This window comes from Eleutherodactylus coqui, chromosome 9 (genome assembly GCF_035609145.1).
Source record: "Eleutherodactylus coqui strain aEleCoq1 chromosome 9, aEleCoq1.hap1, whole genome shotgun sequence".
NCBI classification, from domain to species: Eukaryota; Metazoa; Chordata; class Amphibia; order Anura; family Eleutherodactylidae; genus Eleutherodactylus; species Eleutherodactylus coqui.
Genome location: NC_089845.1, coordinates 59,365,580 through 59,393,229, shown reverse-complemented (window position 1 = coordinate 59,393,229; position 27,650 = coordinate 59,365,580). Strand labels below are relative to the sequence as shown.

The window sequence follows — 27,650 nt, the reverse complement described above, 5'->3', positions numbered from 1 at the left end:
ATTGACATTGGAGTAGGCCGCAGGTGCTCACGTCGTCACCTAGTGGCGGCACAGAAAAAACAAAGATTTACATTTTTTTAAGAAAAATCTGTACTGCACATGACCGGAAGCGAGCCGCCGCTCCAATAAAGGAGAAAGCAGGTATGCAGGGTCACCGGTCATGGTCGGAGCCGGATTCCATTGTGGGCTCCTACATGCGGAATCCTAACCGTCCATGTGCAGCCAGCCTAATCAAACTACTAACGACCACATGTGTAAGTATGTGAGTGAATGATTCTCATGCTCCCACTCCCTGGCGCTGGCATAGCTTTGCCCCCTGGTGCTGTCATAGCTCCGCCCCCTGGCGCCGTTATGGCAGGTCCTAACACACTGAGAATATAACTAAGCCGTTATTATGTTAGACACAACTCAGCGGTCCTGATAGGAGACCCTGACCTACCGTCACCACAGAGATCCAGCGGGCTGAAGGACCTGTGGTGATGTCACTGCTGTGGGAGGAGCCATTCTGGAGTTTTGGTAGTACTGTATACTGGATAAGCCAACAGAAAGTATCAGGACCTGTCATTATGTCACCGTTATGTGATCACCTCTGTGGGTGGAGTTATGGATCACATGACCAGGGGCTCATCGCTGTATCCAAGAGCTGTGTGTGTCGTGTGCAGTCAGCATAAATGTAGTAGAGCTGCGAGTGGCTGTTTGTCTAATGTGCTGTGCATGTAATGTGCATAGTCAGCATAGGTGTATGTCATGTACCACAGCTGTGTTTGTGACGCGCATGTCATGTAACAGAGCTGAGTTTGCAACATGGGCATGTACTGTTGCACAGCAGTATCTGTCACGCGCATATAATGTAGCAGACCTGTGTTTGTATCATGCGCCTGTCATGTACCAAAACTGTGTCTGTGATGCCCATGTCATGTAGCAGAGCTCAGTTTGCAACATGTGCATGTACTGTGGCACATCTGTGTCTGTCACGCGCATGTCATGTAGCAGAGCTGTGTTTGTACCATGCGCATGTCATGTCTGTCAGGTGGATTTCATATACCAAAGCTGTCTCAGTGACGGGCATGTTATGTAGCAGAGCTGTGTCTGTCAGGCGCATACCATGTACCACAGCTGTGTGTGTGACATGCATGTAGCAAAGCTGTGTGGCCATTGCGCCACCAGAAACACTGGTACTATAATTTTCTAATAATTACCAGTAGTCCTACAACTATGGCATGCCTGCAGCCATAACTACATTTGTCATCCCGTGATTGCATGTGTGGGCTAAGCTGATGGGGACAGAGAAAGCCCCCTCCCTCTGTTTAACCACCTTAATCCCATGGTCACTGTTGACCACATCATCTGCAGAGTTAAATGACCATCCATTACAGCGAGAGTCCAACTGTCAGTCAACGCCTATGTTCTGACTTTGAAACTTCTTATACATTTCAATCACTGTGCTGGAGTCTTTGATGGCCTCTGACTTCTGCGACTGCGTCAGTGAGATGAGTGCTTGTTATATAGAGAGCTCGTAATGCTGAACTATACCTCTGACTTTTGCAGCTGGTTTCTACTTGTTCGGCCTGTTATAGGAATAAATCATATTCCAGAAGATTTCACTGGTTTGCTCCAAATAGGTTATAATGAGAAGCTTCATGCATGAATATATGTATTTGGACTCAGGGGTATTCCCCTTGAGCCCCCATACCCTTCTGGTTTATTCTACCTTGCACTGCGCTGTTGGCACTCTGTTTCTCTTGGCCTAGGTGTCTGCAGTGTTGGTTGGCGGGGGCACTGCTACATGTGTTCTATTCCTTTGTCTCTGAATTGAGCGGAGTCGGTGGACTGGTGAAAGTCACATAGGAATTATCGTATGCTCTGTAATTTTTCAGTGTGCTCACTTTATCAAAGTCCTTACGGCAGATTATGCATGACTGCTGTTTTCTTCTAGATCACCATAGTGTCTTGTTTCCAGATGGTTGTGCTTCCAGTGGAGATATGATCGTGTATATGACCATTGCACCAATGTACTGTAGGAAGTAGTTTAGCAGCTGCTTTCTGGTGACAGACTTCCTTTTAAATTACTTTAAATTCCTTTAAATTACTTACAGACTTCCTTTAAATTACTTGGTCCTTTTAAAAGAAGCTGATTTCTTGCTTCATAGGGTTCATCTCCCAAGACCTTTGGATCCTCAAAGGGAAGAGGATGTTCTATTCGAGAGAGGATAGTAAATATATATAATCCAAATTATAGTATACTTGAATTACATCATTGAATGGCTGTGATTGGCTCACGAGTGCCGTGGCTCAGCCAATCGGAGCCGGGTTCAATGAGCCAAATCGCAGCATTTGCTCACTGGAGGCAGGGTATTCAAAGCCACATCACCAGGAGGAGAGTTCTGTGTAAACACCGAGGACACTGCAGCCTGCCGCATCGCCGGAGATCAGCAGCACAGGGACCCAGACTTTCTGGACTAGGTGAGTATAAGCCCACCCCCCCTGAAAATAAGACACTGTGCCTCTTTTGGGACAAAAATTAATATAAGACAGTGTCTTATTTTCTGAGAAACGCGGTTGATGGATTTTCTATATACACCCCCCTCTGGAGGAACCCTAAATTGCCAGAGTTTTTTAGGTTGGCGGGGTATTCGCCATGGCAGAAGACAGGTGGAATGTTTTTGGAAAAGGTACTTTTTTTTTAATTTAAAATAAATGGAATGACTAACTTATGAGCCATTAGAATTATGTAATAGTACATGTAATAGTACATTCCTACAACTTGAATATTCTGCATGTAGTTTTGTTTTTGAACTTTTGATATTTGATATTCAAAGTGCAAATTCTCTCAAGAACTGCATACAGAGCAAAGAATTCTAAGAATTAAGATGCACCATGAAAGGACACTAAAGAAATCTAATTGGAATGGTTTTAAAAACAATGAAATTAGTCAGTATACTAATAAAAGAGAAGATGATGTTGTTTCATGGCCCTGGTGGCTGGACGTACCGGTAGATTTACAGGCACCGTGACTGCAGCGAGGAAGCTGAACTCGCATCTTAGAACATAAATAAGTGTGAGCGTCATTTGTTGCGCAGTGAATTATAGGAGGACCACAATTTAGGACTCTGGGTAATACATCTGTCTTACTTGCAATAATAACAAACTAATACAAGCAGTTGAAGCTTTTGATATACAAGATAAGTTCCCCTCTGGTAGCAATAATCACTCTTTGTCAGTTCAGGTCTACTACAATTTTCATTAGCAAGAAAACACTGCATCAGATTCCGATCCTTCATCAATTATTCTCCAGACAGAACTATTTTCAAAGCTCCTTCATCTTGATAACTACATTATGTGTAAAAACAAATAAATGAAAACACGCCATCACTTGATTCTATTATTAACCATTGGTAGATGAAGCTTTTTTTGGAAGCTAACAGCTACAGTTGCAGTCCAAATTATTCAACTCCCATGAAAATTAGGTTTATTTGCCAAATTTGCAAACTTTCAGCTATTTGCAAAACAATTTGAATAGCTCAACAAATATAACACGTTTCTCCAAAATCAACACAAAATAACATTTTCAATGACTGCTGCAGTCTCAGAATTCAAGCCCCTGAATAAAATCACTCATAGGCCGCCTGCAGACGGCCGGGTCGGATCCCACTGCGAGAATTCTCTCAGCTGGACCCGACCCTAGCCCCTGCAGGGACCAGCGCGGCACTCGCCTCTCCCGCGGCTCCGGCTCTTTGATGTGCCCGCCGCTGGCCAGCCAACGCATGCGCAGAGCGGAGCCGGCGGCCGGGGAGTGACATTCCTGTGCGGGGCTCGCAAATAGAGCATGCTGCGATTTCACGCGGACAAATCGCCGCCGTCTGCCTAGGATTGCGTTTTCTAACGCAATCCTATGGCAGTTTCCACGGGCAGAAATTCTGCGGTAAATCCCGCCGCGGAATTTCTGGCTGTGTGCAGGGGGCCTTAAGAGCACACACTTGCAAAACGGGTGTTTTCTTAATCACACCAAATGTAACTAATCTAGGGTTTGATGCATCAGATGTGCTTGAGATAAAACTTATCAAATACCTGGACTGGCTAGGTTGTTGACTGCGGCATTTGATTGCATGTTATGGCCAAATCAAGAGTTAGGTTTAAAAAGTTGAGAGAATAGATCATTGCTTTGCACAAACAAGAAAAGGGTTACTAAAAGAGAGCAAAGGCACCGAATGTCAGTAGAGATACTGTTGGAAGCATAGTTCACAAGTTCAAAGTTAGACCTCCTGCAGACCGCCGGGTCGGATGCAGACGCATACCCCTGCACAGACCTGCGGCTCACCCGCTCCCGGCGTCTTCTCTCTGCACTATGTGCCAGCTACCGCCCAGCCGGCGCATGCGCAGAGAGCAGTCGGCCTGTCACCAGTGACATTTTGGTGCGGGCCTCTGCGAGACCCGCACAGTAATAGAACATGCCGCGTTTTGTTTTCCGCACGTGTTTTCACGTAGATAAATCGCGTTCGTCTGCATAGGATTGCATTATCTAATCCTATGGCAGCGGGCACGGGCGGAAATTCTGCGGGAAGTCATGCCACAGAATTTCCGCCCATGTGCAGGGGGCCTTAAAGGAGCACTGGTTACACTACCTTAAAGGTGGCAAAAAGCGGAAGCTATCACTGCCTCCTCCAGATTCCCGAGAAAGTAGATAGTTAAAACCTCTGAAGTGACTACAACTGACCTGAAGCAATATTTGGTGGCAGCAGGCACGGAGGTGATGCACAGGAAGGTGCATGCATACTGAATGCTGAAGGTCTTCATGCCAATACTCAGACATACACCGCTGCTGACCTAAAATCAGATCCACGTTCACATATTAGTGCAGTGTGCTGCCAACAACAAATTATTTTTGCTACTACGTAAAAGATGTGTCCAACCCAACAAGTGCGCGTTTGTTCATTTTACTTCTGATCACCGACATCTTCAGAAGGGGCAGCGATTGGGTGAACAAAATGTTCAGACAAGCGTTTGTTAATGAGGTCTTAATATTAAACCTATTAACCCTTGCATGTTAAATTCTACTCTAAGGCCCAATGCGCACGGGCGTATTTGCATTGTGGAATCTGGAATGGGTGTCCGCCTCCGGATTCCACAGCAAATACTGCCCATAGACATGCTATGGAAAATCGCTTTTTCATGTCCACGAGCGGAAATCAATTGCGATTATTTATTTTTGCTATTCGCAGAGGAAAAATCCTGTCCCATTCCAGTGCTTATTCCAAGCGGACGGCTCCCATTGAAATGACATTGCGGAAGGGTCACTGATTCTGTCTCGTCGCCTAGTGACGTTGCATCATTTTCCATACTGTGCTGGCGCATCCGCCATACAGAAAAGACTGCCGACAGGTACACATGGGTCTCCGGCTGGGCAGAGTGTCAGATTCCGCTGCAGGAATCCGCGCGTGGAATCTGACCCGGCCGTGTGCATTCGGCCTCAAAGGGGTTGTCTCGCGGCAGCAAGTGGGGTTATACACTTCTGTATGGCCATATTAATGCACTTTGTAATGTACATCGTGCATTAATTATGAGCCATACAGAAGTTATTCACTTACCTGTTCCGTTGCTAGCGTCCCCGTCGCCATGGTGCCGTCTAACTTCAGCGTCTAATCGCGCGATTAGACGCGCTTGCGCAGATGGGTCTATTCCCTTCGGCTCGGTTCGGCAGCAGCGGCGTTCTGGCCCCGCCCCCTTGTACGCGTCATCGCGTAGCTCCGCCCCCGTCACATGTGCCGATTCCAGCCAATCAGGAGGTTACGGGAGGTTAACTAAAATGCCAGTTCCCCTAGACACTACTTACATATTTGTGAATATCAGGAATTCTTCCAAGCTTTTGTACTTTAGATTTATTTGGTGTAGAATCCGAAGAAACAAGTTGCCATCTCAGAGTTTACAATGCACATTGCTGTAAATTAAATGTTGTGTATATTTGGCACTTTACTGCAGATCTTATTGAGGAGACTTACAGAAATCATGTTTATAGCATAGGACTCAAAAGGTTTCGGAAAAGTGTTTTGAAAATGGCATTACCTATAAATAACAGCTGGCACCAGTCTGTGCCCAGACACTTTGTAAATACACAAGTGACTCAAAGCCGAAGCAACCCCAAACACTCTGATGCATTGATGGAAACTGTTAAACTTGTGTTTAAAACTGAAATTAGCAAAAGACACTGTGGTTGGTTAGTGTCAATGCAACATTACTTCGTTAATACGTTTGGGTCCAGAAGTATTTGGACAGGGACAGATATCATAATTTACCCTCTACATACCACCACTATTGAAACACAGCCATCGATATGTAATTGAAGTGTAGAATTTAATGCTTTAATACAGGGGGTTTATAACATTACATTAACTATTTAGGTATTGCAAACTTTTTTCCATCGCTCCTCTATTTTCACAGGTTCAAAAGTAATGGTACAAACTAACTTAAAGGCAACCCGAAATCTCCCTACAGCACTATAAACAAAGTTATGGTGCTGCTAGGGAAGGTGGGGGTGTGGATGTATTTTTTAACCCCCCCCCCCCCTGCCTGATTCCCGTAGTGTTTCCTCCTGAAGATCTGGTGGCACACAAATCTGACTCTCTTCAGTTTTCTGGCATGTAGTCTCCTCATAAGGGCTGGTGCTGCTGCCATTTTTTGTTTTCTGTTCCTGTTGGGGTTGGGGTGGGGATTTACTTGGAGCTTAGACATAGAAAAGCCTAGGATAATAGGATCATCTATCCCTCACCTGAAGTTCTGACTAGTCTAGTTGATCTAACCTAGGATCAATTCAAGCAATTTATAACTGTATTTATAACTAGATCCAGTCTATAGGATTTAAGTTATCCTTGATCTATTATTATATCAAATCCAACTCAAGATTGATTCTGGGACTTTGTATCCTAGAGTTGCACAGACCTTAATCTTGGTTCCTGATGATGCTACATTACAAGTAGCGGAAACGCGTCAAACCTTCGAATTTGACCTTTTCCAAATCCTATAAAGCTGTATTCTCTGGAGTATTCACTCCTTGTAAAGTTCCTAGCTCCGAATCAGACCTAACCATCAAGCCGCCTACAAATCCTCCTGCTATATAGAGGATTGGTATCGTTCTGGTTCTGGACCCATTTGTTCTTTTTGGAACTAAAAGGTGGATACTAATAGATCCACTTTTGGGAACGCCTATTTTTTTATAAGACTGACCATATAACGACATCCAGATTATGGAATTATTTTATATATTTGGTACTTCCTCTATATAAATCTGGCTACTTTCAAAGAGAAACTTGAATTAACATTCAGTTCTCATCTCCTGTCTAATTTCCCATACACGGGTTGGGGACTTTAGTTAAAGGGGTTGTCCCGCGCCGAAACGTTTTTTTTTTTTTCAATAGCCCCCCCCCCTGTTCGGCGCGAGACAAACCCGATGCAGGGGTTTAAAAAAAAACCAACGGATAGTACTTACCCGAATCCCCGCGCTCCGGTGACTTCTTACTTACCTTGCGAAGATGGCCGCCGGGATCTTCACCCACGGTGGACCGCAGGTCTTCTCCCATGGTGCACCCTGGGCTCTGTGCGTTCCATTGCCGATTCCAGCCTCCTGATTAGCTGGAATCGGCACACGTGACGGGGCGGAGCTACGAGGAGCCGCTCTCCGGCACGAGCAGCCCCATTCAGAAGGGAGAAGACCGGACTGCGCAAGCGCGTCTAATCGGGCGATTAGACGCTGAAATTAGACGGCTCCATGGAGACGAGGACGCCAGCAACGGAGCAGGTAAGTGTATAACTTCTGTATGGCTCATAATTAATGCACGATGTATATTACAAAGTGCATTAATATGGCCATACAGAAGTGCTGAACCCCACTTGCTTTCGCGGGACAACCCCTTTAAGGAGGATTTTTGTTTCGTTTGTTTTTTCTCTTTTGTGTGTCCCACCTAAGACTTGCTTGACAAGCCCTTTTTTAAAAATATTTATTTATTGAAAGTTATGTTTTAGAGAAAAGTTGAACCCTTACAATGAAATTTATCTTAGTCATCCAGGTGTTCCTCCTGCTTTTGTGAAAGTCATTATGCTTTAGATCATGAGCCATTCCTTTCCTTCTTCATACTGTTCTCTTCCCATCATTATGATACAAGTTCATCTTGGTTCCTTATCTGTCCAAAGTATCTTGTTCCAGAACTGGCATGCGCATTTTTTTTCACGCATGACCTATTTCGGTGTGTATTATGCACCGTAATAGGCCATTACAGTGAATCAGCTGGCACAAATACGCAGGGGTTATCTAGGCTGCGCCCGCTGGGATACATCTGGGTCGGAGCAGAAATACACATTAAATAAAAAATGATTTAAAAAGTCATTTGCACCCCAAAAGGAACCACAGAATAAATATAACATGGTATTTTTACTGCACCGTGAATGCAGTAAAAACCAATCCAAAAATGGTCCAGTTGCGGGTTTTTTTCCCGTTTTGTCCGACTTTAGAAATCTTAAGTACATTAATACAATAATACAAAATACAACTGATCCTGCAAAAAACACGCCCTTGTGTAGTGATGTCACAAATACAGGATCACTTTTACTGTAAAATCTATGACAAGCTTATGACCGAACAGAAGGTATGGAAAGTGAGATGATCATTCTGTAGTTGCCAATTACATTCATTCTTCTTGATAAAGATCTGCATTGCGAATGCTACTAAACGCCTATTCTTGTGATCAATGGTGATCCCAGTGATCAAACTAATGCCAATTAGTCTGTCAACGGATGTAATGTAGATTGCAGACATGAAGAAACTTGCAAAGTTTCTAAATTGCAGTATGAGTTTCTTGTATGTAAAATTCTGAGGGGATGAAAAGTGACAACCAGTCTGGCATTGTTCCCTATCCCTTACGTTAAAGGATAGAGTTGAGCGAACGTACTGTGCCGAGCTTGATGCTCGTTCGACTATTAGCGTACTCAGTGGTGCTCGTTACTCGAACGAGCATTAAACCGTGTTCGACCCCGCCCCAGTTTTTGGCCCCTCCCTGCCGTGACTTGCACGTCAATGGCAAATTTTTTGTCTGGCAGGCAGGAGAGAGAGAGACAGACAGAGAGAGACAGAGACAGAGAGAGAGACACACACACAGAGACACAGACCCAGAGAGAGAGAGACACAGACCCAGAGAGAGCGAGAAGAAAAAAAAAATCTCAGGACCCGGCGTCCCACATACAAAAATACTCGAGTCTCCCATTGCAGTCAATGGATTGTGAAACCCTGCAATATTTACCGAAAATAGTTGTAGCTGAAACTTTTTTCCACATCTGATTATAGTCTAAAAGTGCAAAAGATACAATGGGGTAGATTCACTAAGACTGTCTAATAGTACGAATTTAGTTGGAAAGACCATCTTAAAATGCTCCAGTTTTCTTACAGTGACTCTGCTGGCTGGTAAACATGGAGCACTTAGACTGTCTACTCTACTCTAACGTTATACCACATACTGTATTAGTTGGCTAATTTTGTGCAAAAAGTTTGGTGAAAACGTTGCACAATGTTTGCTGCACGCAGTTCATTTAAACCACTCCCCTTTACATGATGCCACACCCCTTTTCTGGACATGGCGAAGAACAGTGTCCAAAAGTGTCTAAAACACATAAATATGGTACAAAGCATGTAAGACAGTTTTCTCATACAACGTATAACAAAAGACTGACAAATTTTCAAAACTACAGGACCGTGTAAAAGTTTTAGGCAGGTGTGGAAAAAAATGCTGCAAAGTAAGATTTACTTCAAAAATAGAAGTGTTAACAGTTTTTTGGTCAGTTAACAAAATGCAAAGTGTATGAACAAAAGAGTGTAAATCAAATCAATATTTGTTGTGACTGTCCCTTGCTTACAGCATTAGTTCTTTTAGGTACACTTCCACACAGGTTTTGAAGGAACTCGGCAGGGAGGTTGTTTCAAACATCTTGGAGAACTAAGCACAGATCTTCTGTGGATGTAGGTCGCTCTTATGCTTCCCTCTCTTCGTATAATCCCAGACTGACTCGGTGATGTTGAGGTCCTGTTTCTATGGGGGCCAAATCATCACTTTTAGGATTCCTTGTTCTTCTTTACACTGAGGATGGTTCTTAATGACTTTTGTTTTATCTTTGGGTTGGTTGTCCTGCAAAATAAATTTGTCAATCAGATGCCTTCTATTTTTGAAAAACAATCTAACTTTGTAGCTTTTTTTCCACACCTGCCTAAAACCTTTACACAGTACTGTACATAGGCACAAATGTTATAGATATAAGAATGTTGGGGCCTATTTATAAAGCCTGGACACCAGAATTCAGGTACCCAAAAGTCACAATTGTGGCACGCATACAAAACGGAGTCTTTTTGAGTACTTATGAGGTTTCTCGCCACGTTTTAAAAAATTGGGCAGGGCCTAACTTCAGGGGGTGTGGCTTTTCATCCGACACACTGAAGTGCCCCCAGTTGAGACAAATGTACTAAGAGACTTCCGGTACTGTTGTACCTTTGATGCCTCCAGAAGTAGTGGGTATACACCTCCGTTAGGCTGGTTGACAGCCAGATGACACCCCCACTTCCCGATTGGCTGGGCACCAGCCACATTGAGAGAGGGGAGGCAGAGAGGCATATAGAAGAAGGCACAGCGCGGCGGCGCTGGGGACCTTGAGAGAGGGGGACCGACAGCGCCAGAGCAGCAGCAGCAGCCCAACAGCGGAGGCTCCTGCAGCGCAGGGGAGTTTGACAGCAGGAGACGGAGAGCGACGCCGCAGAGCGGAGGATCAGCAGAGAAGATTAAACAGCATTACAGAGTATCGCGATGCAGGCCTAGGGATCAGCGGCGCTGCCGGCAGGAGTGGGAGTTAACACACGGGCACATAACTTCATAGCTTCGTGGCCTAGGAGCGTTGAACGAGTTTTGTAATGGATGGAGGGTTAGGGTTAGGGGTTGTTTCACTTTAGGCGTAAATTATGAGCTGTACATGCTTCTATGTTCACGCGAATAATAATCACGCCTAACTGTTAAACTAACCCTAACCGTCCATCTTTTACAAAACTCCTCCCACGCTCCTAGGACCTTGCAGCAGGCAGGAGCTTTTCAGCCTGGCTGTCAAGCAGCCTAGCAGTGGTGTACACCCACGACTTCCGGCGGCACCAAGGTACAACAGTACCGAGACTGGCACCTCTTAATACATTTGTTACTTGTAGCCGGGCGCAGTGTTTACTAAGAACAGCATATGAAACTGCTGACATCTATTATTACTAAAAAGCCTTCTACATTTAGTACAGTATAATGTAAGTTATGTATTATCTGCTCGTTATAACGTATCACATGAGCGGTTATAAATGCTCCGGTTTATAGTCCCAGACTAGAGCTGAGCTTCCCATTCTGACATCTCTGCTACTTGTTGTGCTCACTGCTCATCCAGTAAATTATACATAAGTACTGCCTGAGTATGGAGACAAGAATTAGATTTACATTGTTATGTACCATAGGTTTTTAATGTCGATTTGCACACTTAGTATGGGTACAGGGCTGGAAACGTTCCGTTTAATGTATTATCTCGATATTTACAATGTGCGGATGTAAAATGTCACAGATTTTGCTATTGTGTGGTTGACTGATTCCTTGTGTTTAAAATCTAGTCCCTTTAAAGACTTTAACATACAGCCATGTTATTTGTCAAACAGTGTACATAATGAACATTAAATCACCTGTGTAAATATATGCAAATATGTTAAAACTTTGTAACAGCTATGTATATCCGCAGTATAGATAATTACCTAAGAAGACTAGGTGTCTGCAATGCAACGAAAAGAGGCACAACTGGAGCAGCGCATAGCGTGTTGGGGCAAATATTTATGATGGACCATGCCCCTTGTGTGCAGAGCTACACCCTTTGTATCCGATAATAGTGCTGGTTTAATAATAATGTCTCACTTGGCCCTGTTTATCAACAATGCTCCCCCTCACGGTCCCGTTTAGTAACTATGCTCCCTCATGGCCCCCGCTTAGTAACAATGCTCCCTCATGGCCCGCGTTTAGTAACAATGCTCCCTCATGGCCCCCGTTTAGTAACTATGCTCCCTCATGGCCCCCGTTTAGTAACTATGCTCCCTCATGGCCCCCGTTTAGTAACTATGCTCCCTCATGGCCCCCGTTTAGTAACAATGCTCCCTCATGGCCCCCGTTTAGTAACTATGCTCCCTCATGGCCCCCGTTTAGTAACTATGCTCCCTCATGGCCCCCGTTTAGTAACTATGCTCCCTCATGGCCCCCGTTTAGTAACAATGCTCCCTCATGGCCCCCGTTTAGTAACAATGCTCCCTCATGGCCCCGTTTAGTAACAATGCTCCCTCATGGCCCCGTTTAGTAACAATGCTCCCTCATGGCCCCGTTTAGTAACAATCCTCCCTCATGGCCCCGTTTAGTAACAATGTTCCATCATGGCCCCTTTTAGTAACAATGCTCTCTCATGGCCCCATTTAGTAACCATGCTCTCCCTCGTGGGCCCCGTTTGGTAACCATGCTCTCCCTCGTGGGCCCCGTTTGGTAACCATGCTCTCCCTCGTGGGCCCCGTTTGGTAACCATGCTCTCCCTCGTGGGCCGCGTTTGGTAACCATGCTCTCCCTCGTGGGCCGCGTTTGGTAACCATGCTCTCCCTCGTGGGCCCCGTTTGGTAACCATGCTCTCCCTCGTGGGCCCCGTTTGGTAACCATGCTCTCCCTCGTGGGCCCCGTTTGGTAACCATGCTCTCCCTCGTGGGCCCCGTTTGGTAACCATGCTCTCCCTCGTGGGCCCCGTTTGGTAACCATGCTCTCCCTCGTGGGCCCCGTTTGGTAATCATGCTCTCCCTCGTGGGCCCCGTTTAGTAACCATGCTCTCCCTCGTGGGCCCCGTTTAGTAACCATGCTCTCCCTCGTGGGCCCCGTTTAGTAACCATGCTCTCCCTCGTGGGCCCCGTTTAGTAACCATGCTCTCCCTCATGGGCCCCGTTTAGTAACCATGCTCCCCCTCATGGGCCCCGTTTAGTAACCATGCTCCCCCTCATGAGCCCCGTTTAGTAACCATGCTCCCCCTCAGGGGCCCCGTTTAGTAACCATGCTCCCCCTCAGGGGCCCGTTTAGTAACCATGCTCCCCCTCAGGGGCCCCGTTTAGTAACCATGCTCCCCCTCAGGGGCCCGTTTAGTAACCATGCTCCCCCTCAGGGGCCCCGTTTAGTAACCATGCTCCCCCTCATGAGCCCCGCTTAGTAACCATGCTCCCCCTAAGGGGCCCCATTTAGTAACCATGCTCCCCCTCAGGGGCCCCGTTTAGTAACCATGCTCCCCCTCAGGGGCCCCGTTTAGTAACCATGCTCCCCCTCAGGGGCCCCGTTTAGTAACCATGCTCCCCCTCAGGGGCCCCGTTTAGTAACCATGCTCCCCCTCAGGGGCCCCGTTTAGTAACCATGCTCCCCCTCAGGGGCCCCGTTTAGTAACCATGCTCCCCCTCAGGGGCCCCGTTTAGTAACCATGCTCCCCCTCAGGGGCCCCGTTTAGTAACCATGCTCCCCCTCAGGGGCCCCGTTTAGTAACCATGCTCCCCCTCAGGGGCCCCGTTTAGTAACCATGCTCCCCCTCAGGGGCCCCGTTGAGTAACCATGCTCCCCCGTCAGGGGACCCGTTGAGTAACCATGCTCCCCCGTCAGGGGACCCGTTGAGTAACCATGCTCCCCCGTCAGGGGACCCGTTGAGTAACCATGCTCCCCCGTCAGGGGACCCGTTGAGTAACCATGCTCCCCCGTCAGGGGACCCGTTGAGTAACCATGCTCCCCCGTCAGGGGACCCGTTGAGTAACCATGCTCCCCCGTCAGGGGACCCGTTGAGTAACCATGCTCCCCCGTCAGGGGACCCGTTGAGTAACCATGCTCCCCCGTCAGGGGACCCGTTGAGTAACCATGCTCCCCCGTCAGGGGACCCGTTGAGTAACCATGCTCCCCCGTCAGGGGACCCGTTGAGTAACCATGCTCCCCCGTCAGGGGACCCGTTGAGTAACCATGCTCCCCCGTCAGGGGACCCGTTGAGTAACCATGCTCCCCCGTCAGGGGACCCGTTGAGTAACCATGCTCCCCCGTCAGGGGACCCGTTGAGTAACCATGCTCCCCCGTCAGGGGACCCGTTGAGTAACCATGCTCCCCCTCAGGGGACCCGTTGAGTAACCATGCTCCCCCTCAGGGGACCCGTTTAGTAACCATGCTCCCCCTCAGGGGACCCGTTTAGTAACCATGCTCCCCCTCAGGGGACCCGTTTAGTAACCATGCTCCCCCTCAGGGGACCCGTTTAGTAACCATGCTCCCCCTCAGGGGACCCGTTTAGTAACCATGCTCCCCCTCAGGGGACCCGTTTAGTAACCATGCTCCCCCTCAGGGGACCCGTTTAGTAACCATGCTCCCCCTCAGGGGACCCGTTTAGTAACCATGCTCCCCCTCAGGGGACCCGTTTAGTAACCATGCTCCCCCCTCAGGGGACCCGTTTAGTAACCATGCTCCCCCCTCAGGGGACCCGTTTAGTAACCATGCTCCCCCCTCAGGGGACCCGTTTAATTGAGTAATACACATCTTTTAGTAAAGAAAATTTTAAAAAAGCTATACTCGTCTGCATCGTTCCTCCCACTTTCGGCCTCTGCAGTCCGCGGTACTGGTCCTCAGCATGTTTCCATGTAGACAGGTCATGTGACAAACACATTGACACATCATTACTACGGCCAGTGTAGCCAGGGACTGGAGGAGCGATGCAGGCAAGTATGACAGTTTTTTTATTTTTATTCTTGCGGCAGATCATTAATAGGAGCAGTTATAATCCGCCATTGGGTGCGGAACAGGACATGCCTCCTGCAGGACAGCATCCTAAATCCAGGACAGTTGGGGGGCATGCCCTCATGTACTTAAAGGAGATGTCTCGAGGAAGCAGTGAATTTATTTTTTTTGCCCAGTCCCCCTAATTAAACATACATTACTAATTACCCCTGTAAATGACTTTCCTAGCTGGTTTCTACTTACCGTTCCAGCGTTTCAGCAACTTATAAAACTTTTTCCCAAGATGGCCGCCAGCTCTTTTCGCATCGCTTGCTGTAGCCCGACGTGCGCGCTCCCGAGACGCTACCAGCTGTGTCTCCATGGCAACCAGACGCCCCGCAGCCGCCGACCGGACCCCTGGAGTGAACACGGCCGACCAGTCACCCACCGCCAGGCAGAAGGTAACCGGCGCAGCCCCCCCCATCACAGCGGCAGCCCCCCCGGCCCAGCGCTAGTTCCCCCGGCCCAGCGACAGCCCCCCCCGGCCCAGCGACAGCCCCCCCCCCCCCCCCCCCCCCGGCCCAGCGCTAGTTCCCCCGGCCCAGCGACAGCCCCCCCCCCCCCCCCCCGGCCCAGCGACAGCCCCCCCCCCCCCCCCGCCCAGCGACAGCCCCCCCCCCCCCCCCCGGCCCAGCGCTAGTTCCCCCGGCGCAGCGACAGCCCCCCCATCGCAGCGGCAGCCATCCCCCCCCGGCGCAGCCCGCCCCCGGCGCAGCGGCAGCCCCCCCGGCCCATCACTTACCAGGACGGCGGGACAGCTCGGCAGCTCTGCACCTTCCTCTAACAGAGGAAGGTACAGAATGGCCGCTCCAGCGCGCTCCCGAGCAGTGACAGCTCGTCTGCGCATGCGCAGAAGAGCTGTAGCGGGGAGCACACTGAAGCGGCTCGTGCTGAATGGAGAAGACCGGATTGCGCAAGCGCGTCTAAAAAAGCAAGCTGCCAGCGAATTTAGACGGAACCATGGAGACCAGGACGCTAGCAACGGAGCAGGTAAGTGGAATAACTTCTGTATGGCTCATATTTAATGCACAATGTATATTACAAAGTGCATTAATATGGCCATACAGAAGTGTATAACCCCACTTGGTTTCGCGAGACAACCCCTTTAAGCCAAAATACAGCTTGGAGTTCTTCAATGTATTAAGAGCAGATAAAGTACCACAATTCACTACATGGCAGATTATGTGCAGAGTAATATACTATAAACCTCAGTCTACTAATTGTGGCACACAACGGTGACCCGTACTACATGAATATACAAGCCTAAGTTTAGCATCACTGTTGTTCTACTTTTGCAACTTTCATTTTTTGTTTGTGACCACCTATTTTGTAAACTCCATTGTGGAGAGGAGTTAATGAGTGATGGAATACTAGTATAGTATGGGTTTATTTTGGATTATGAATGTTGTCATCTATTGTGTTTGTTGTTTTCTGATGCCGCAGATCTACTGGAATAAGGCCACTCTCACCAAGTGGTTTTTTTTTACCGTGTATTACACGCAATTTTTTCCTACGCACGTAATATGCAGCACTAAAGCTCCATGTATTTAAATGGGACGTCTCACAATAGTGTTTTTGCCCCACGTGATTTACACGTGCAAAACCACCCATAGCATGTCCTATTTTCGGCATTTCAGCAAATATTATACGCACTAAATCGCCCACTGAAATTAATGGGAAGCGTGAAAAATACAGTAAATACACCATTGCATGTGTAAGGCTGCATTTTGCTGCGTATTTTACACAGGTTACCATGCCACCGGGAGGGGGAGAATAGTTGTGACATTATCAGCTAGCTTGCCTGCGTTGTTACTGTGCAAAAATACACAATCGCACAAGAGCGCAGCTGTGCATGCAGTAAATCGCTGCGTACAAAATGCAGCGTTCTCACAGACGGGGAGGGTGGTCTGACTGTAACGCCAAGGTTTCTGTGCTTACATGGTTGAAAACTGTACATTAGCCTAATGTAAAAATGACCTCATACTACCACATTATTTTAAATATAAGGGTCTATTCACATTTGCCAGATACGTTGCCGAAATATCTGCGATTCTGCTATTAATCTGAGTATGGCGTGCACAAACTGCAGAAATAGAGATGAGCGAGCGTACTCGTTAAGGGAAATTACTCGAGCAAGTATGGGCATTTTCAAGTACATGCCTGCTTGCCCAAAAAGATTCGGGGGCTGGCGGTGGGGAGACGGTGGGGGAAGAGATCCCTCTCCCCCCTCGTCCCCCCCCCCCCACTCTCTCACTCCCACCAACCCTAGAATTTTTGGGGCCAAGCACGCATGTACTTGAAAATGGCGATACTCGCTTGAGTAATTTGCCTTAATGAGTACGCTCGCTCATCTCTATGCAGAAATCTTCCCATTCAGATCTATCATAGGAACTTCTGCAACAACTTGACAGCATGTGAAAATGCCCTATAGAAGCAGAAACCTAACTTATGCCCCTAATATTTTGTCAATGGGAGAAGGTAAGAAGAGCGAAAAGAAACAGAAAAAATGAATACATCTTCTCTGGAGTAATGTTTGTTTCATATTTATAGTGTAAGTCCTGCTAGAGACCCTACTACGGTATGTCTATTATTTGTGGCTTAAGCTACCTTTACATGGGGCGATTATCACCCAAATTCTCACTGGAAACAGCGAAGTCAGGTGATAATTGCCCCATGTACACACGGCCACCAACAGGGCACGGAGCAAGAAATGGCTCACCTGTCAAAGTCATTTAATTAAAAAAAAGCAAGTAACTGTTGGACCATGTAAATAGGAGCCGCTCAATGTTTGAACAACGCCTCTCTACTTTGCATACTGGCGGGCGGGCCAGAACAATCCCCGGCTGCTCAGACTCCATTCACAGAACGACTATTGCTCTTGTGTAAAGCACAACCATAATAGGCGAGCTGCAGCAAAGGGAAGGCTTTTAGGCGCGTATACGGCCAGCAGTCAGCTTGTGTAGCTTTAATGATGTCTCATTAAGGCCCTTATGCCCACGGCCGGGTCGCAGCAGAATCGGCTCCGATGCCCCCCAGAGACCCTATACTCACCTGTCCGGATCTGCCGCGTGTGTCTCGGCCAGCGTGCATGCGCAGTGCAGCGCATGACGCATCAGCGCTTGGCTATGGCGCAGGTTCCTGCGATACTTCTGCAGTGCAGGGAGGATGGCTTCCATTGACTGTAATCAAAGCAGTCTATGTGATTTTCCACACAAAATAGAACATGCTGCGATTCTCCACCCGTGAGCGGAAAATCTCAGTTGATTTCCACTTGTGGGCAGGGAAGAATATTTTAACATAGCGGGTGTCTGACCGCGAATTCCGCTATGATAACCCGTCCGTGGGCATTCGGCCTAAGATCTCCTTAACCCATTCTAGTATATGTTTACTAATATCTCCACCTATAGGAACAGGGAATTGTTTTCTGTGCGAGTTCAACATTCAGCTTGTCAGACTTTACTTTGATTCATTAGTGTGATTTATGCCAAATAAACCAATCCTATGCAGGAAGACGCATGTCAAATTAGGCTCAAAAGTCTCTATAAACCCATTAGAAACACATATTCAGCTATGTCCTATAGTGAAGTTAGTCCCTGTGTAAGTACTGTGTATGGTAGAAGATCCGCTGTAACTGTTTGGGATGTTGATCTCCGTTTGGAGTAGTTCCACTTTCATGATGATTGTTAACTATTCTTTAGTGATCCATGGATTGTGATCATTCCCTCACATGCCCACCATGAGTATTGTGAACACATGCCATGTCTACCGGCATTTAAAGCTTCTTGCCCTTGGGTGTACTGTTCCATCCATCTCTTGTTTCCATTCTGTTCCTTGTCAAGTGCTCTACCTCCGTAGACCATGCTAACATTACAAACACATGCTCTTTTCTTTCAGATCTGGAGCTGCTTTGCTTGAAAGAGCATCTACCATTTCTTCTGGAAAGAGTGGTTGCCTAAATGAAGAAAACCAATGTATCAGGAAATGGCATTACTGGCAGGAAAAGCGGAGGCCGACTTCACCTCCTTTAGGATTAAGAACATTGATAACTTATGTGAAGTGCGGACCAGGAAAGGAGTGTTCTACAAGACAGCCAAGCTCCTTCGGCCCGGAGAGGAGAGATGTTATAGAGGCCAAGTGGAGGATAGAGTGCGGCATGTCATTATCAATGTAGGGGGTATAAAGTACCGGATCCCGTGGACCACACTAGAAAACTGTCCACTAACACGGCTGGGAAAGCTTAAAGCTTGTAATAATTACGATGAAATCATGGATGTGTGCGATGATTATGACATCAATTGCAATGAGTTCTTCTTTGATCGTAACCCATGTGCCTTTAGGACGATTATGACTTTTTTGGCAGCAGGGAAGCTGAGGATTTTGAGAGAGATGTGTGCCCTTTCTTTCCAGGATGAACTTATATACTGGGGGATAGAAGAAGAACAATTGGAGTGGTGCTGCCTAAGAAAGTTGCAGCAGAAGGAGGAGGAACTAGCTGAGGCCAAGATGTACGAAGGGGAATATGGCACCTCCAAGGAGAATTCACAAAGTGCCTTGCAGGACAGTGGGCGTTTAGCCCAGTGCATGAAGCATCTCAGGGACATGGTGGAGAATCCTCACTCGGGGATTCCGGGAAAGATTTTCGCCTGTTTGTCTGTTTCTTTTGTGGCAATCACAGCGGTAAGCCTCTGTATTAGCACCATGCCAGACTTCAGAGATGAAGAAGATAGGGTAAGTTTGCTCAACAGAACTTAATAGTTTAAGTGTAAAATAAATAACTTTAAGACAAGTAGAACGTCACTCATAGACGACGTGCACAGATTCATCCAGTTGGCGGGACGCTAATGACGTCATACTTTTATAGTACAAGACCGTGTAAAACGTAATGTTTTTCATGTAAATCTATAGAAATGTTTTAGTTCAATGGTAAATGAAAACTTTCAGAACTTTAAGCCCAACATAATTGTTTATTTTGATTGTGTAATAGTCAATGTGGTTTAAAGGAAAAAACTTGGTTACCATTTATGGTCCAGAAGAGGAACCATGATATATAATATGGTACTAGACTCTGGCGGTGTGGCAGTACATCTCATATGTGAAAATCAGGTTGTGTATGGTAGAAAAACCTCTTTCTCAGTATCATAGAAAGGGGGAAAATATGACCTGAGGAACTCCTAAAAAGGCCCTACAGATCAGTTCATGTAACAGTAGCCTACTTACCTGAAAAACCGCAAGATTAACCCTTTGCAATCCAATTTTGGATTCAAGGTTTCCTAGGGGGCTTCCTCCTTCTGCCATTATACAATGGCACCATCTGCTGGCTAGAGCCAGTACTGCGGTATGTGACATGCTGGAGAGGCCCTTGACAACAGAGCGGACGGTAATATACAGTAAGAATCCCCTGCCAGACGTATTCCGACATCGGAGCTGTACAGCCTTCAATCAGAATGTCTTTAGAGGTCAGACAGTGGATTGGAAAGGGTTAAACTCCACTGGGGAAAAGCTTTCTGTTGTGGAATTGAGGGTGTTTTGCTGAATTACTGTTGCAGATTTCTAACATACAGGAGATGTAATTCTGCTACTAATGGCTTTAAAAGAAGGCAAAAAATTCCACAAGATGTTTTGTAGAACACATTCTATAGTTAAAAATGCAACAAAATTTGCACAAATTGACAAAATACGTATCTGTGCTGCACTACAGTTAGGGCCAGAAATATTTGGACAGTAACACAATTTTCGCGAGTTGGGCTCTGCATGCCACCGCATTGGATTTGAAATGAAGCCTCTACAACAGAATTCAAGTGCAGATTGTAACGTTTAATTTAAAGGGTTGAACAAAAATATCTGATAGAAAATGTAGGAATTGTACACATTTCTTTACAAACACTCCACATTTTAGGAGCTCAAAAGTAATTGGACAAATAAACATAACCCAAACAAAATATGTTTTTTTCAATATTTTGTTGCGAATCCTTTGGAGGCAATCACTGCCTTAAGTCTGGAACCCATGGACATCACCAAACGCTGGGTTTCCTCCTTCTTAATGCTTTGCCAGGCCTTTACAGCCGCAGCCTTCAGGTCTTGCTTGTTTGTGGGTCTTTCCATCTGAAGTCTGGATTTGAGCAAGTGAAATGCATGCTCAATTGGGTTAAGATCTGGTGATTGACTTGGCCATTGCAGAATGTTCCACTTTTTTGCACTCATGAACTCCTGGGTAGCTTTGGCTGTATGTTTGGGTTATTGTCCATCTGTACTGTGAAGCGCCGTCCGATCAACTTTGCAGCATTTGGCTGAATCTGGGCTGAAAGTATATCCCGGTACACTTCAGAATTCATCCGGCTACTCTTGTCCGCTGTTATGTCATCAATAAACACAAGTGACCCAGTGCCATTGAAAGCCATGCATGCCCATGCCATCACGTTGCCTCCACCATGTTTTACAGAGGATGTGGTGTGCCTTGGATCATGTGCCGTTCCCTTTCTTCTCCAAACTTTTTTCTTCCCATCATTCTGGTACAGGTTGATCTTTGTCTCATCTGTCCATAGAATACTTTTCCAGAACTGGGCTGGCTTCTTGAGGTGTTTTTCGGCAAATTTAACTCTGGCCTGTCTATTTTTGGAATTGATGAATGGTTTGCATCTAGATGTGAACCCTTTGTATTTACTTTCATGGAGTCTTCTCTTTACTGTTGACTTAGAGACAGATACACCTACTTCCCTGAGAGTGTTCTGGACTTCAGTTGATGTTGTGAACGGGTTCTTCTTCACCAAAGAAAGTATGCGGCGATCATCCACCACCGTTGTCTTCCATGGACGCCCAGGCCTTTTTGAGTTCCCAAGCTCACCAGTGAATTCCTTTTTTCTCAGAATGTACCCGACTGTTGATTTTGCTACTCCAAGCATGTCTGCTATCTCTCTGATGGATGTTTCCTTTTTTTTCAGCCTCAGGATGTTCTGCTTCACCTCAATTGAGAGTTCCTTTGACCGCATGTTGTCTGGTCACAGCAACAGCTTCCAAATCCAAAACCACACACCTGGAATCAACCCCAGACCTTTTAACTACTTAATTGATTACAGGTTAACGAGGGAGACGCCTTCTGAGTTAATTGCAGCCCTTAGAGTCCATTGTCCAATTACTTTTGGTCCCTTGAAAAAGAGGAGGCTATGCATTACAGAGCTATGATTCCTAAACCCTTTCTCCGATTTGGATGTGGAAACTCTCATATTGCAGCTGGGAGTGTGCACTTTCAGCCCATATTATATATATAATTGTATTTCTGAACATGTTTTTGTAAACAGCTAAAATAACAAAACTTGTGTCACTGTCCAAATATTTCTGGCCCTAACTGTATGTAGACAATTTCATCCTATGTGAAAGGTCCCTGAGATTAGAGGGAAGGGGCTGTAGTTTTCCATACACAGCACTACTCTGGGGTATTGCAGCCCAACCTCCTAATGCTGAGCACAATACTAGCTTGGCCCAGGGGGGCAGTTTCTGGGGATGAAGTGGCTTTGCTAAATACCATACAACCACTACATTTTTTGTGAGCCATCATGGAACACGCAGCTAATATGTTTGTCAACCTAAGTTCAAAGCAAAAATGATTCTTTAAGACTTCATTTCTGATGTACAGGAAGTACAATATATCTTCTAGTCTGTGTGAGATATAATGGTCCTTATGAAGTCTATACACTATATATCAGGCTACAGAATCAAAAATGCTTTTGCAAAGGGCGATTTATTTTTATTTTTTTTCTAACGATGATCAGAGCTCATATTTACCCTTCACACAGGCCAATCCAGACAGTACAGGGGACAAACTGTTTCATTTGCATGTTTGATGCCACATGAAAGATTCGATCACCCAACTAACGAGCATTTGTTCATTGAATGATTGGCGGCACCTTCGCATGGTCCGAAATTTCTATCTGCTGGACCCGCTGTAAAGCTAAAGAAATAGAGAATACGCCCCTCTCTTTGATCCTCCAGGATGCAGCTTAGTGGCTTTCATGGCCTCGCTGCTGACTTCTGGGTCTATGGGCTGTTGGAAGTCAATTGACCGCTGCGGCATATTGGAGGTTGCAGCGTACAAAGTCCTGGTGTCAGTGCTCACATTTTGGGCGTCGTCATGCCAGGAATTTGGCACAGTGATGCTGTAGCCTTTGAATGGTCATAGCAGTCACCTGACTTCCGCCGGCCCATATAACCGGAAGTCGGAGCAATGGGAGCTGCTCAGCTGTGTCCTGGGGGGCCGAGGAGAGGTGAGTATTATACTAGCAGTTTTTATTGCGTAAAAAAGAACGCGGCGTGTTCTATTTTACTGCGTATTATGCGCGATAGTGCTCGATTGTTTATAAGCACGTAATTACGTTGCGTATGTGCGACCTTTACACACAACTTCGCTAAGCAACAGAGTGGGAAATCAAAAGAAAAAGTCAGACAGCGCATACGTGAAATACGTGACAGCGCGGCGTACGTGAAATCCGCTGTCATGCACAGTCACAAACCGCTGCAGTACTGAGCGATGTGCCTTCTCACCGCCGGCTTCACGGCGGTTTATACATATGCCTGTATGAGCTGGCCCCTTTATATAGAAGTAAAAAAGCATATATATAACTTTTTTAATTAAAATAAAAGTTTTTAGCCAAAACAGGCTTCACATTATACATTTAAATGCCCTTCGCTATTCCTCTTCACAAGATGTTTGTCTGCCACAAAAGGACAAAATTGAGGAGGAAATCTTGAGAAGACGCATGGCGGAGATATACCCTGTCAATTCACTGGTGTCTCTTACTGGGTAATTGACTGAATTTCATGTCAGAGCCCATCCATACGTATGTGCACTACAGTTTGATACGGCTTGTTATATGGTTTTCACGTCAATTAAAACTGAAAGCTCCGTGATTGATGGCGGTCGAAGCGTACGTGATTGTGTCTTACTACATGTGGGCGCTGGGACACATGTAATACCAAGTTAGGATTAAACCCATTCATTAGATTTGTCTTATTGATCTGCACCGCTACGGATACTTCACTGCTCGTTAACAATATTCTGGAGTGCCCTGAATCTACAAAGCACAATTGACAGATGTCAGGCCTGACCTTTTAAGTGTAGCATCATTATCTGTGACTCAGGCAGCAAACCGGTTTGGAGATTTTGCATGGCTTTATGTGATCTCTCGCCCTATAGTAAATGTAGCATTGCATTTGTAGTGTTCTGATATGCTTAAATATAGGCCATAGGGCCCACTGTGTGACCGAAACAGCAATGTCACAGCCTGGATAATGATCGCCCTCAATTTCTTATAGTGATAAATCAGCAGAAACTTTGCTTTGTCACAATTTTTTTTTCTTGCAAAAACACATTTTTCATGCTCCCCTTAACCCCTTTCCTCACACACACACGCACCTGATTGCATGTCACACTCTTCTTTGTATCATGTAAGACAGTGTACAGCAGGACTGAGCAGTGGAGATGTGAATTAATAACAGGACAACCCACCATTTGCTCTAGCAGCGTATCTGTATTTGTCTCCCCACTATCCTCTCTGCTCTCATAGACTTTGATGAGCATGATGACTCATCCCCCTCCTCCACTTCCTGTTCTGCCATATTCCTATCTTTTGTAACACATTTGACAGCAGTCATGTAGTCGACAGCAAGTTAGGGGGAAGGCAGACCCGTAGTACCCAACAGTTTTGGAGTGATTTTGCAGCACAGAAATGTCATTTTAGGTGAATATAACACAATGCAATTTTGCTAGTGATCACACTGGCTATAATATAAGCAGAAGTTATTTGAGAAGTTAGCAACCCTTTAATGATCACAGGGTCCAATGGTTGTCCTCAACCATGTAGATTTTGTATTTTTTTTTCAACTACCATTACAACTCAGATCTTAAAATTGTTGGGAAGTTAAACAGTGAAGAAAGGCCGGGCAATTACTGGAATTCCATTCATCTTCACTTTGCAGAAGCATGATTCTAACAATCGCAAAATCAAGATTATTCCTGAAGCTTGTTGGTGGGGTTAATAGGCAGAGGGAGAAGTGGGATGTGCAGTATGCTGTGAAGCGGGAGGTTGGTATAAGGAGGCTGTGATGAGGGGGGATAACAGTATAAGGAGGCTGTGATGAGGAGGGAGAACAGTATATGGAGGCTGTGATGAGGGGGAGAACAGTATATGGAGGCTGTGATGAGGGGGAGAACAGTATATGGAGGCTGTGATGAGGGGGAGAACAGTATATGGAGGCTGTGATGAGGGGGAGAACAGTATATGGAGGCTATGATGAGGGGGAGAACAGTATATGGAGGCTGTGATGAGGGGGAGAACAGTATATGGAGGCTGTGATGAGGAGGGAGAACAACAGTATATGGAGCCTGTGATGAGGGGGATAACAGTATATGGAGGCTGTGATGAGGGGGGAGAACAGTATATGGAGGCTGTGATGAGGGGGGAGAACAGTATATGGAGGCTGTGATGAGGGGGAGAACAGTATATGGAGGCTGTGATGAGGGGGAGAACAGTATAAGGAGGCTGTGATGAGGAGGGAGAACAGTATATGGAGGCTGTGATGAGGGGGGAGAACAGTATATGGAGGCTGTGATGAGGGGGGAGAACAGTATATGGAGGCTGTGATGAGGGGGAGAACAGTATATGGAGGCTGTGATGAGGGGGAGAACAGTATAAGGAGGCTGTGATGAGGAGGGAGAACGGTATATGGAGGCTGTGATGAGGGGGAGAACAGTATATGGAGGCTGTGATGAGGGGGAGAACAGTATATGGAGGCTGTGATGAGGGGGAGAACAGTATATGGAGGCTGTGATGAGGGGGAGAACAGTATATGGAGGCTGTGATGAGGGGGGAGAACAGTATATGGAGGCTGTGATGAGGGGGGAGAACAGTATATGGAGGCTGTGATGAGGGGGGAGAACAGTATATGGAGGCTGTGATGAGGGGGGAGAACAGTATATGGAGGCTGTGATGAGGGGGGAGAACAGTATATGGAGGCTGTGATGAGGGGGAAGAACAGTGGATGGAGGCTGTGATGAGGGGGGAGAACAGTGTAGGGAGGCTGTGATGAGGGGGGAGAACAGTGTAGGGAGGCTGTGATGAGGGGGGAGAACAGTGTAGGGAGGCTGTGATGAGGGGGGAGAACAGTGTAGGGAGGCTGTGATGAGGGGGGAGAACAGTGTAGGGAGGCTGTGATGAGTCGGGAGAACAGTATAGGGAGGCTGTGATGAGGGGGGAGAACAGTATAGGGAGGCTGTGATGAGGGGGGAGAACAGTATAGGGAGGCTCTGATGAGGGGGGAGAACAGTATAGGGAGGCTGTAATGGGGGGGAGAACAGTGTAGGGAGGCTGTGATGAGGGGGGAGAGCAGTATAGGGAGGCTGCGATGAGGGGGGGAGAACAGTTTAGGGAGGCTGTGATGAGGGGGGAGATAAGTGTATGGAGGCTGGGATGAGGGGGGAGTACAGTGGATGGAGGCTGGGATGAGGGGGGAGAACAGTGTTGGGAGGCTGTGATGAGGCGGTAGAACGGTGTGGGGAGGCTGTGATGAGGGGGGAGAACGGTGTAGGGAGGCTGTGATGAGGGGGGAGAACGGTGTGGGGAGGCTGTGATGAGGCGGGAGAACGGTGTAGGGAGGCTGTGATGAGGCGGGAGAACGGTGTGGGGAGGCTGTGATGAGGGGGGAGAACAGTGTAGGGAGGCTGTGATGAGGGGGGAGAACAGTGTAGGGAAGCTGTGATGAGGGGGGAGAACAGTGTAGGGAGGCTGTGATGAGGGGGGAGAACAGTGTAGGGAGGCTGTGATGAGGGGGGAGAACAGTGTAGGGAGGCTGTGAAGAGGGGGAGAACAGTGTATGGAAGCTGTGATGAGGGTAGTGAACAGTGTAGGGAGGCTGTGATGAGGGGGGAGAACAGTGTGGGGAGGCTGTGATGAGGGGGGAGAACAGTGTGGGGAGGCTGTGATGAGGGGGGAGAACAGTGTGGGGAGGCTGTGATGGGGGGGGGAGAACAGTGTGGGGAGGCTGTGATGAGGGGGGGAGAACAGTGTGGGGAGGCTGTGATGAGGGGGGGGAGAACAGTGTGGGGAGGCTGTGATGAGGGGGGAGAACAGTGGGGAGGCTGTGATGAGGGGGGAGAACAGTGTGGGGAGGCTGTGATGAGGGGGGAGAACAGTGTATGGAAGCTGTGATGAGGGGGGAGAACAGTGTAGGGAGGCTGTGATGAGTGGGGAAAACAGTGTAGGGAGGCTGTGATGAGTCGGGAGAACAGTATAGGGAGGCTGTGATGAGGGGGGAGAACAGTATAGGGAGGCTCTGATGAGGGGGGAGAACAGTATAGGGAGGCTGTAATGGGGGGGAGAACAGTGTAGGGAGGCTGTGATGAGGGGCGAGAGCAGTATAGGGAGGCTGTGATGAGGGGGGAGAACAGTGTAGGGAGGCTGTGAAGAGGGGGAGAACAGTGTATGGAAGCTGTGATGAGGGTAGTGAACAGTGTAGGGAGGCTGTGATGAGGGGGGAGAACAGTGTGGGGAGGCTGTGATGAGGGGGGAGAACAGTGTGGGGAGGCTGTGATGAGGGGGGAGAACAGTGTGGGGAGGCTGTGATGAGGGGGGAGAACAGTGTGGGGAGGCTGTGATGAGGGGGGAGAACAGTGTGGGGAGGCTGTGATGAGGGGGGAGAACAATGTAGGGAGGCTGTGATGAGGGGGGAGAACAGTGTAGGGAGGCTGTGAAGAGGGGGAGAACAGTGTATGGAAGCTGTGAAGAGGGTAGTGAACAGTGTAGGGAGGCT

At 47.2% G+C, this 27,650-nt stretch overlaps 1 protein-coding gene across 1 annotated transcript in view; it reads left to right on the top strand.

Moving 5' to 3' along the window:
• Positions 1-27,650, top strand: part of KCNG2 (potassium voltage-gated channel modifier subfamily G member 2) — a 141,564-nt gene that overhangs the window by 65,142 nt on the left and 48,772 nt on the right. The window contains exon 2 of the mRNA XM_066579457.1: positions 18,747-19,580. Within this exon, the coding sequence (XP_066435554.1) occupies positions 18,822-19,580 (759 nt within the window). The 5' untranslated portion in view covers positions 18,747-18,821. The remainder of the gene's footprint in view (positions 1-18,746; positions 19,581-27,650) is intronic.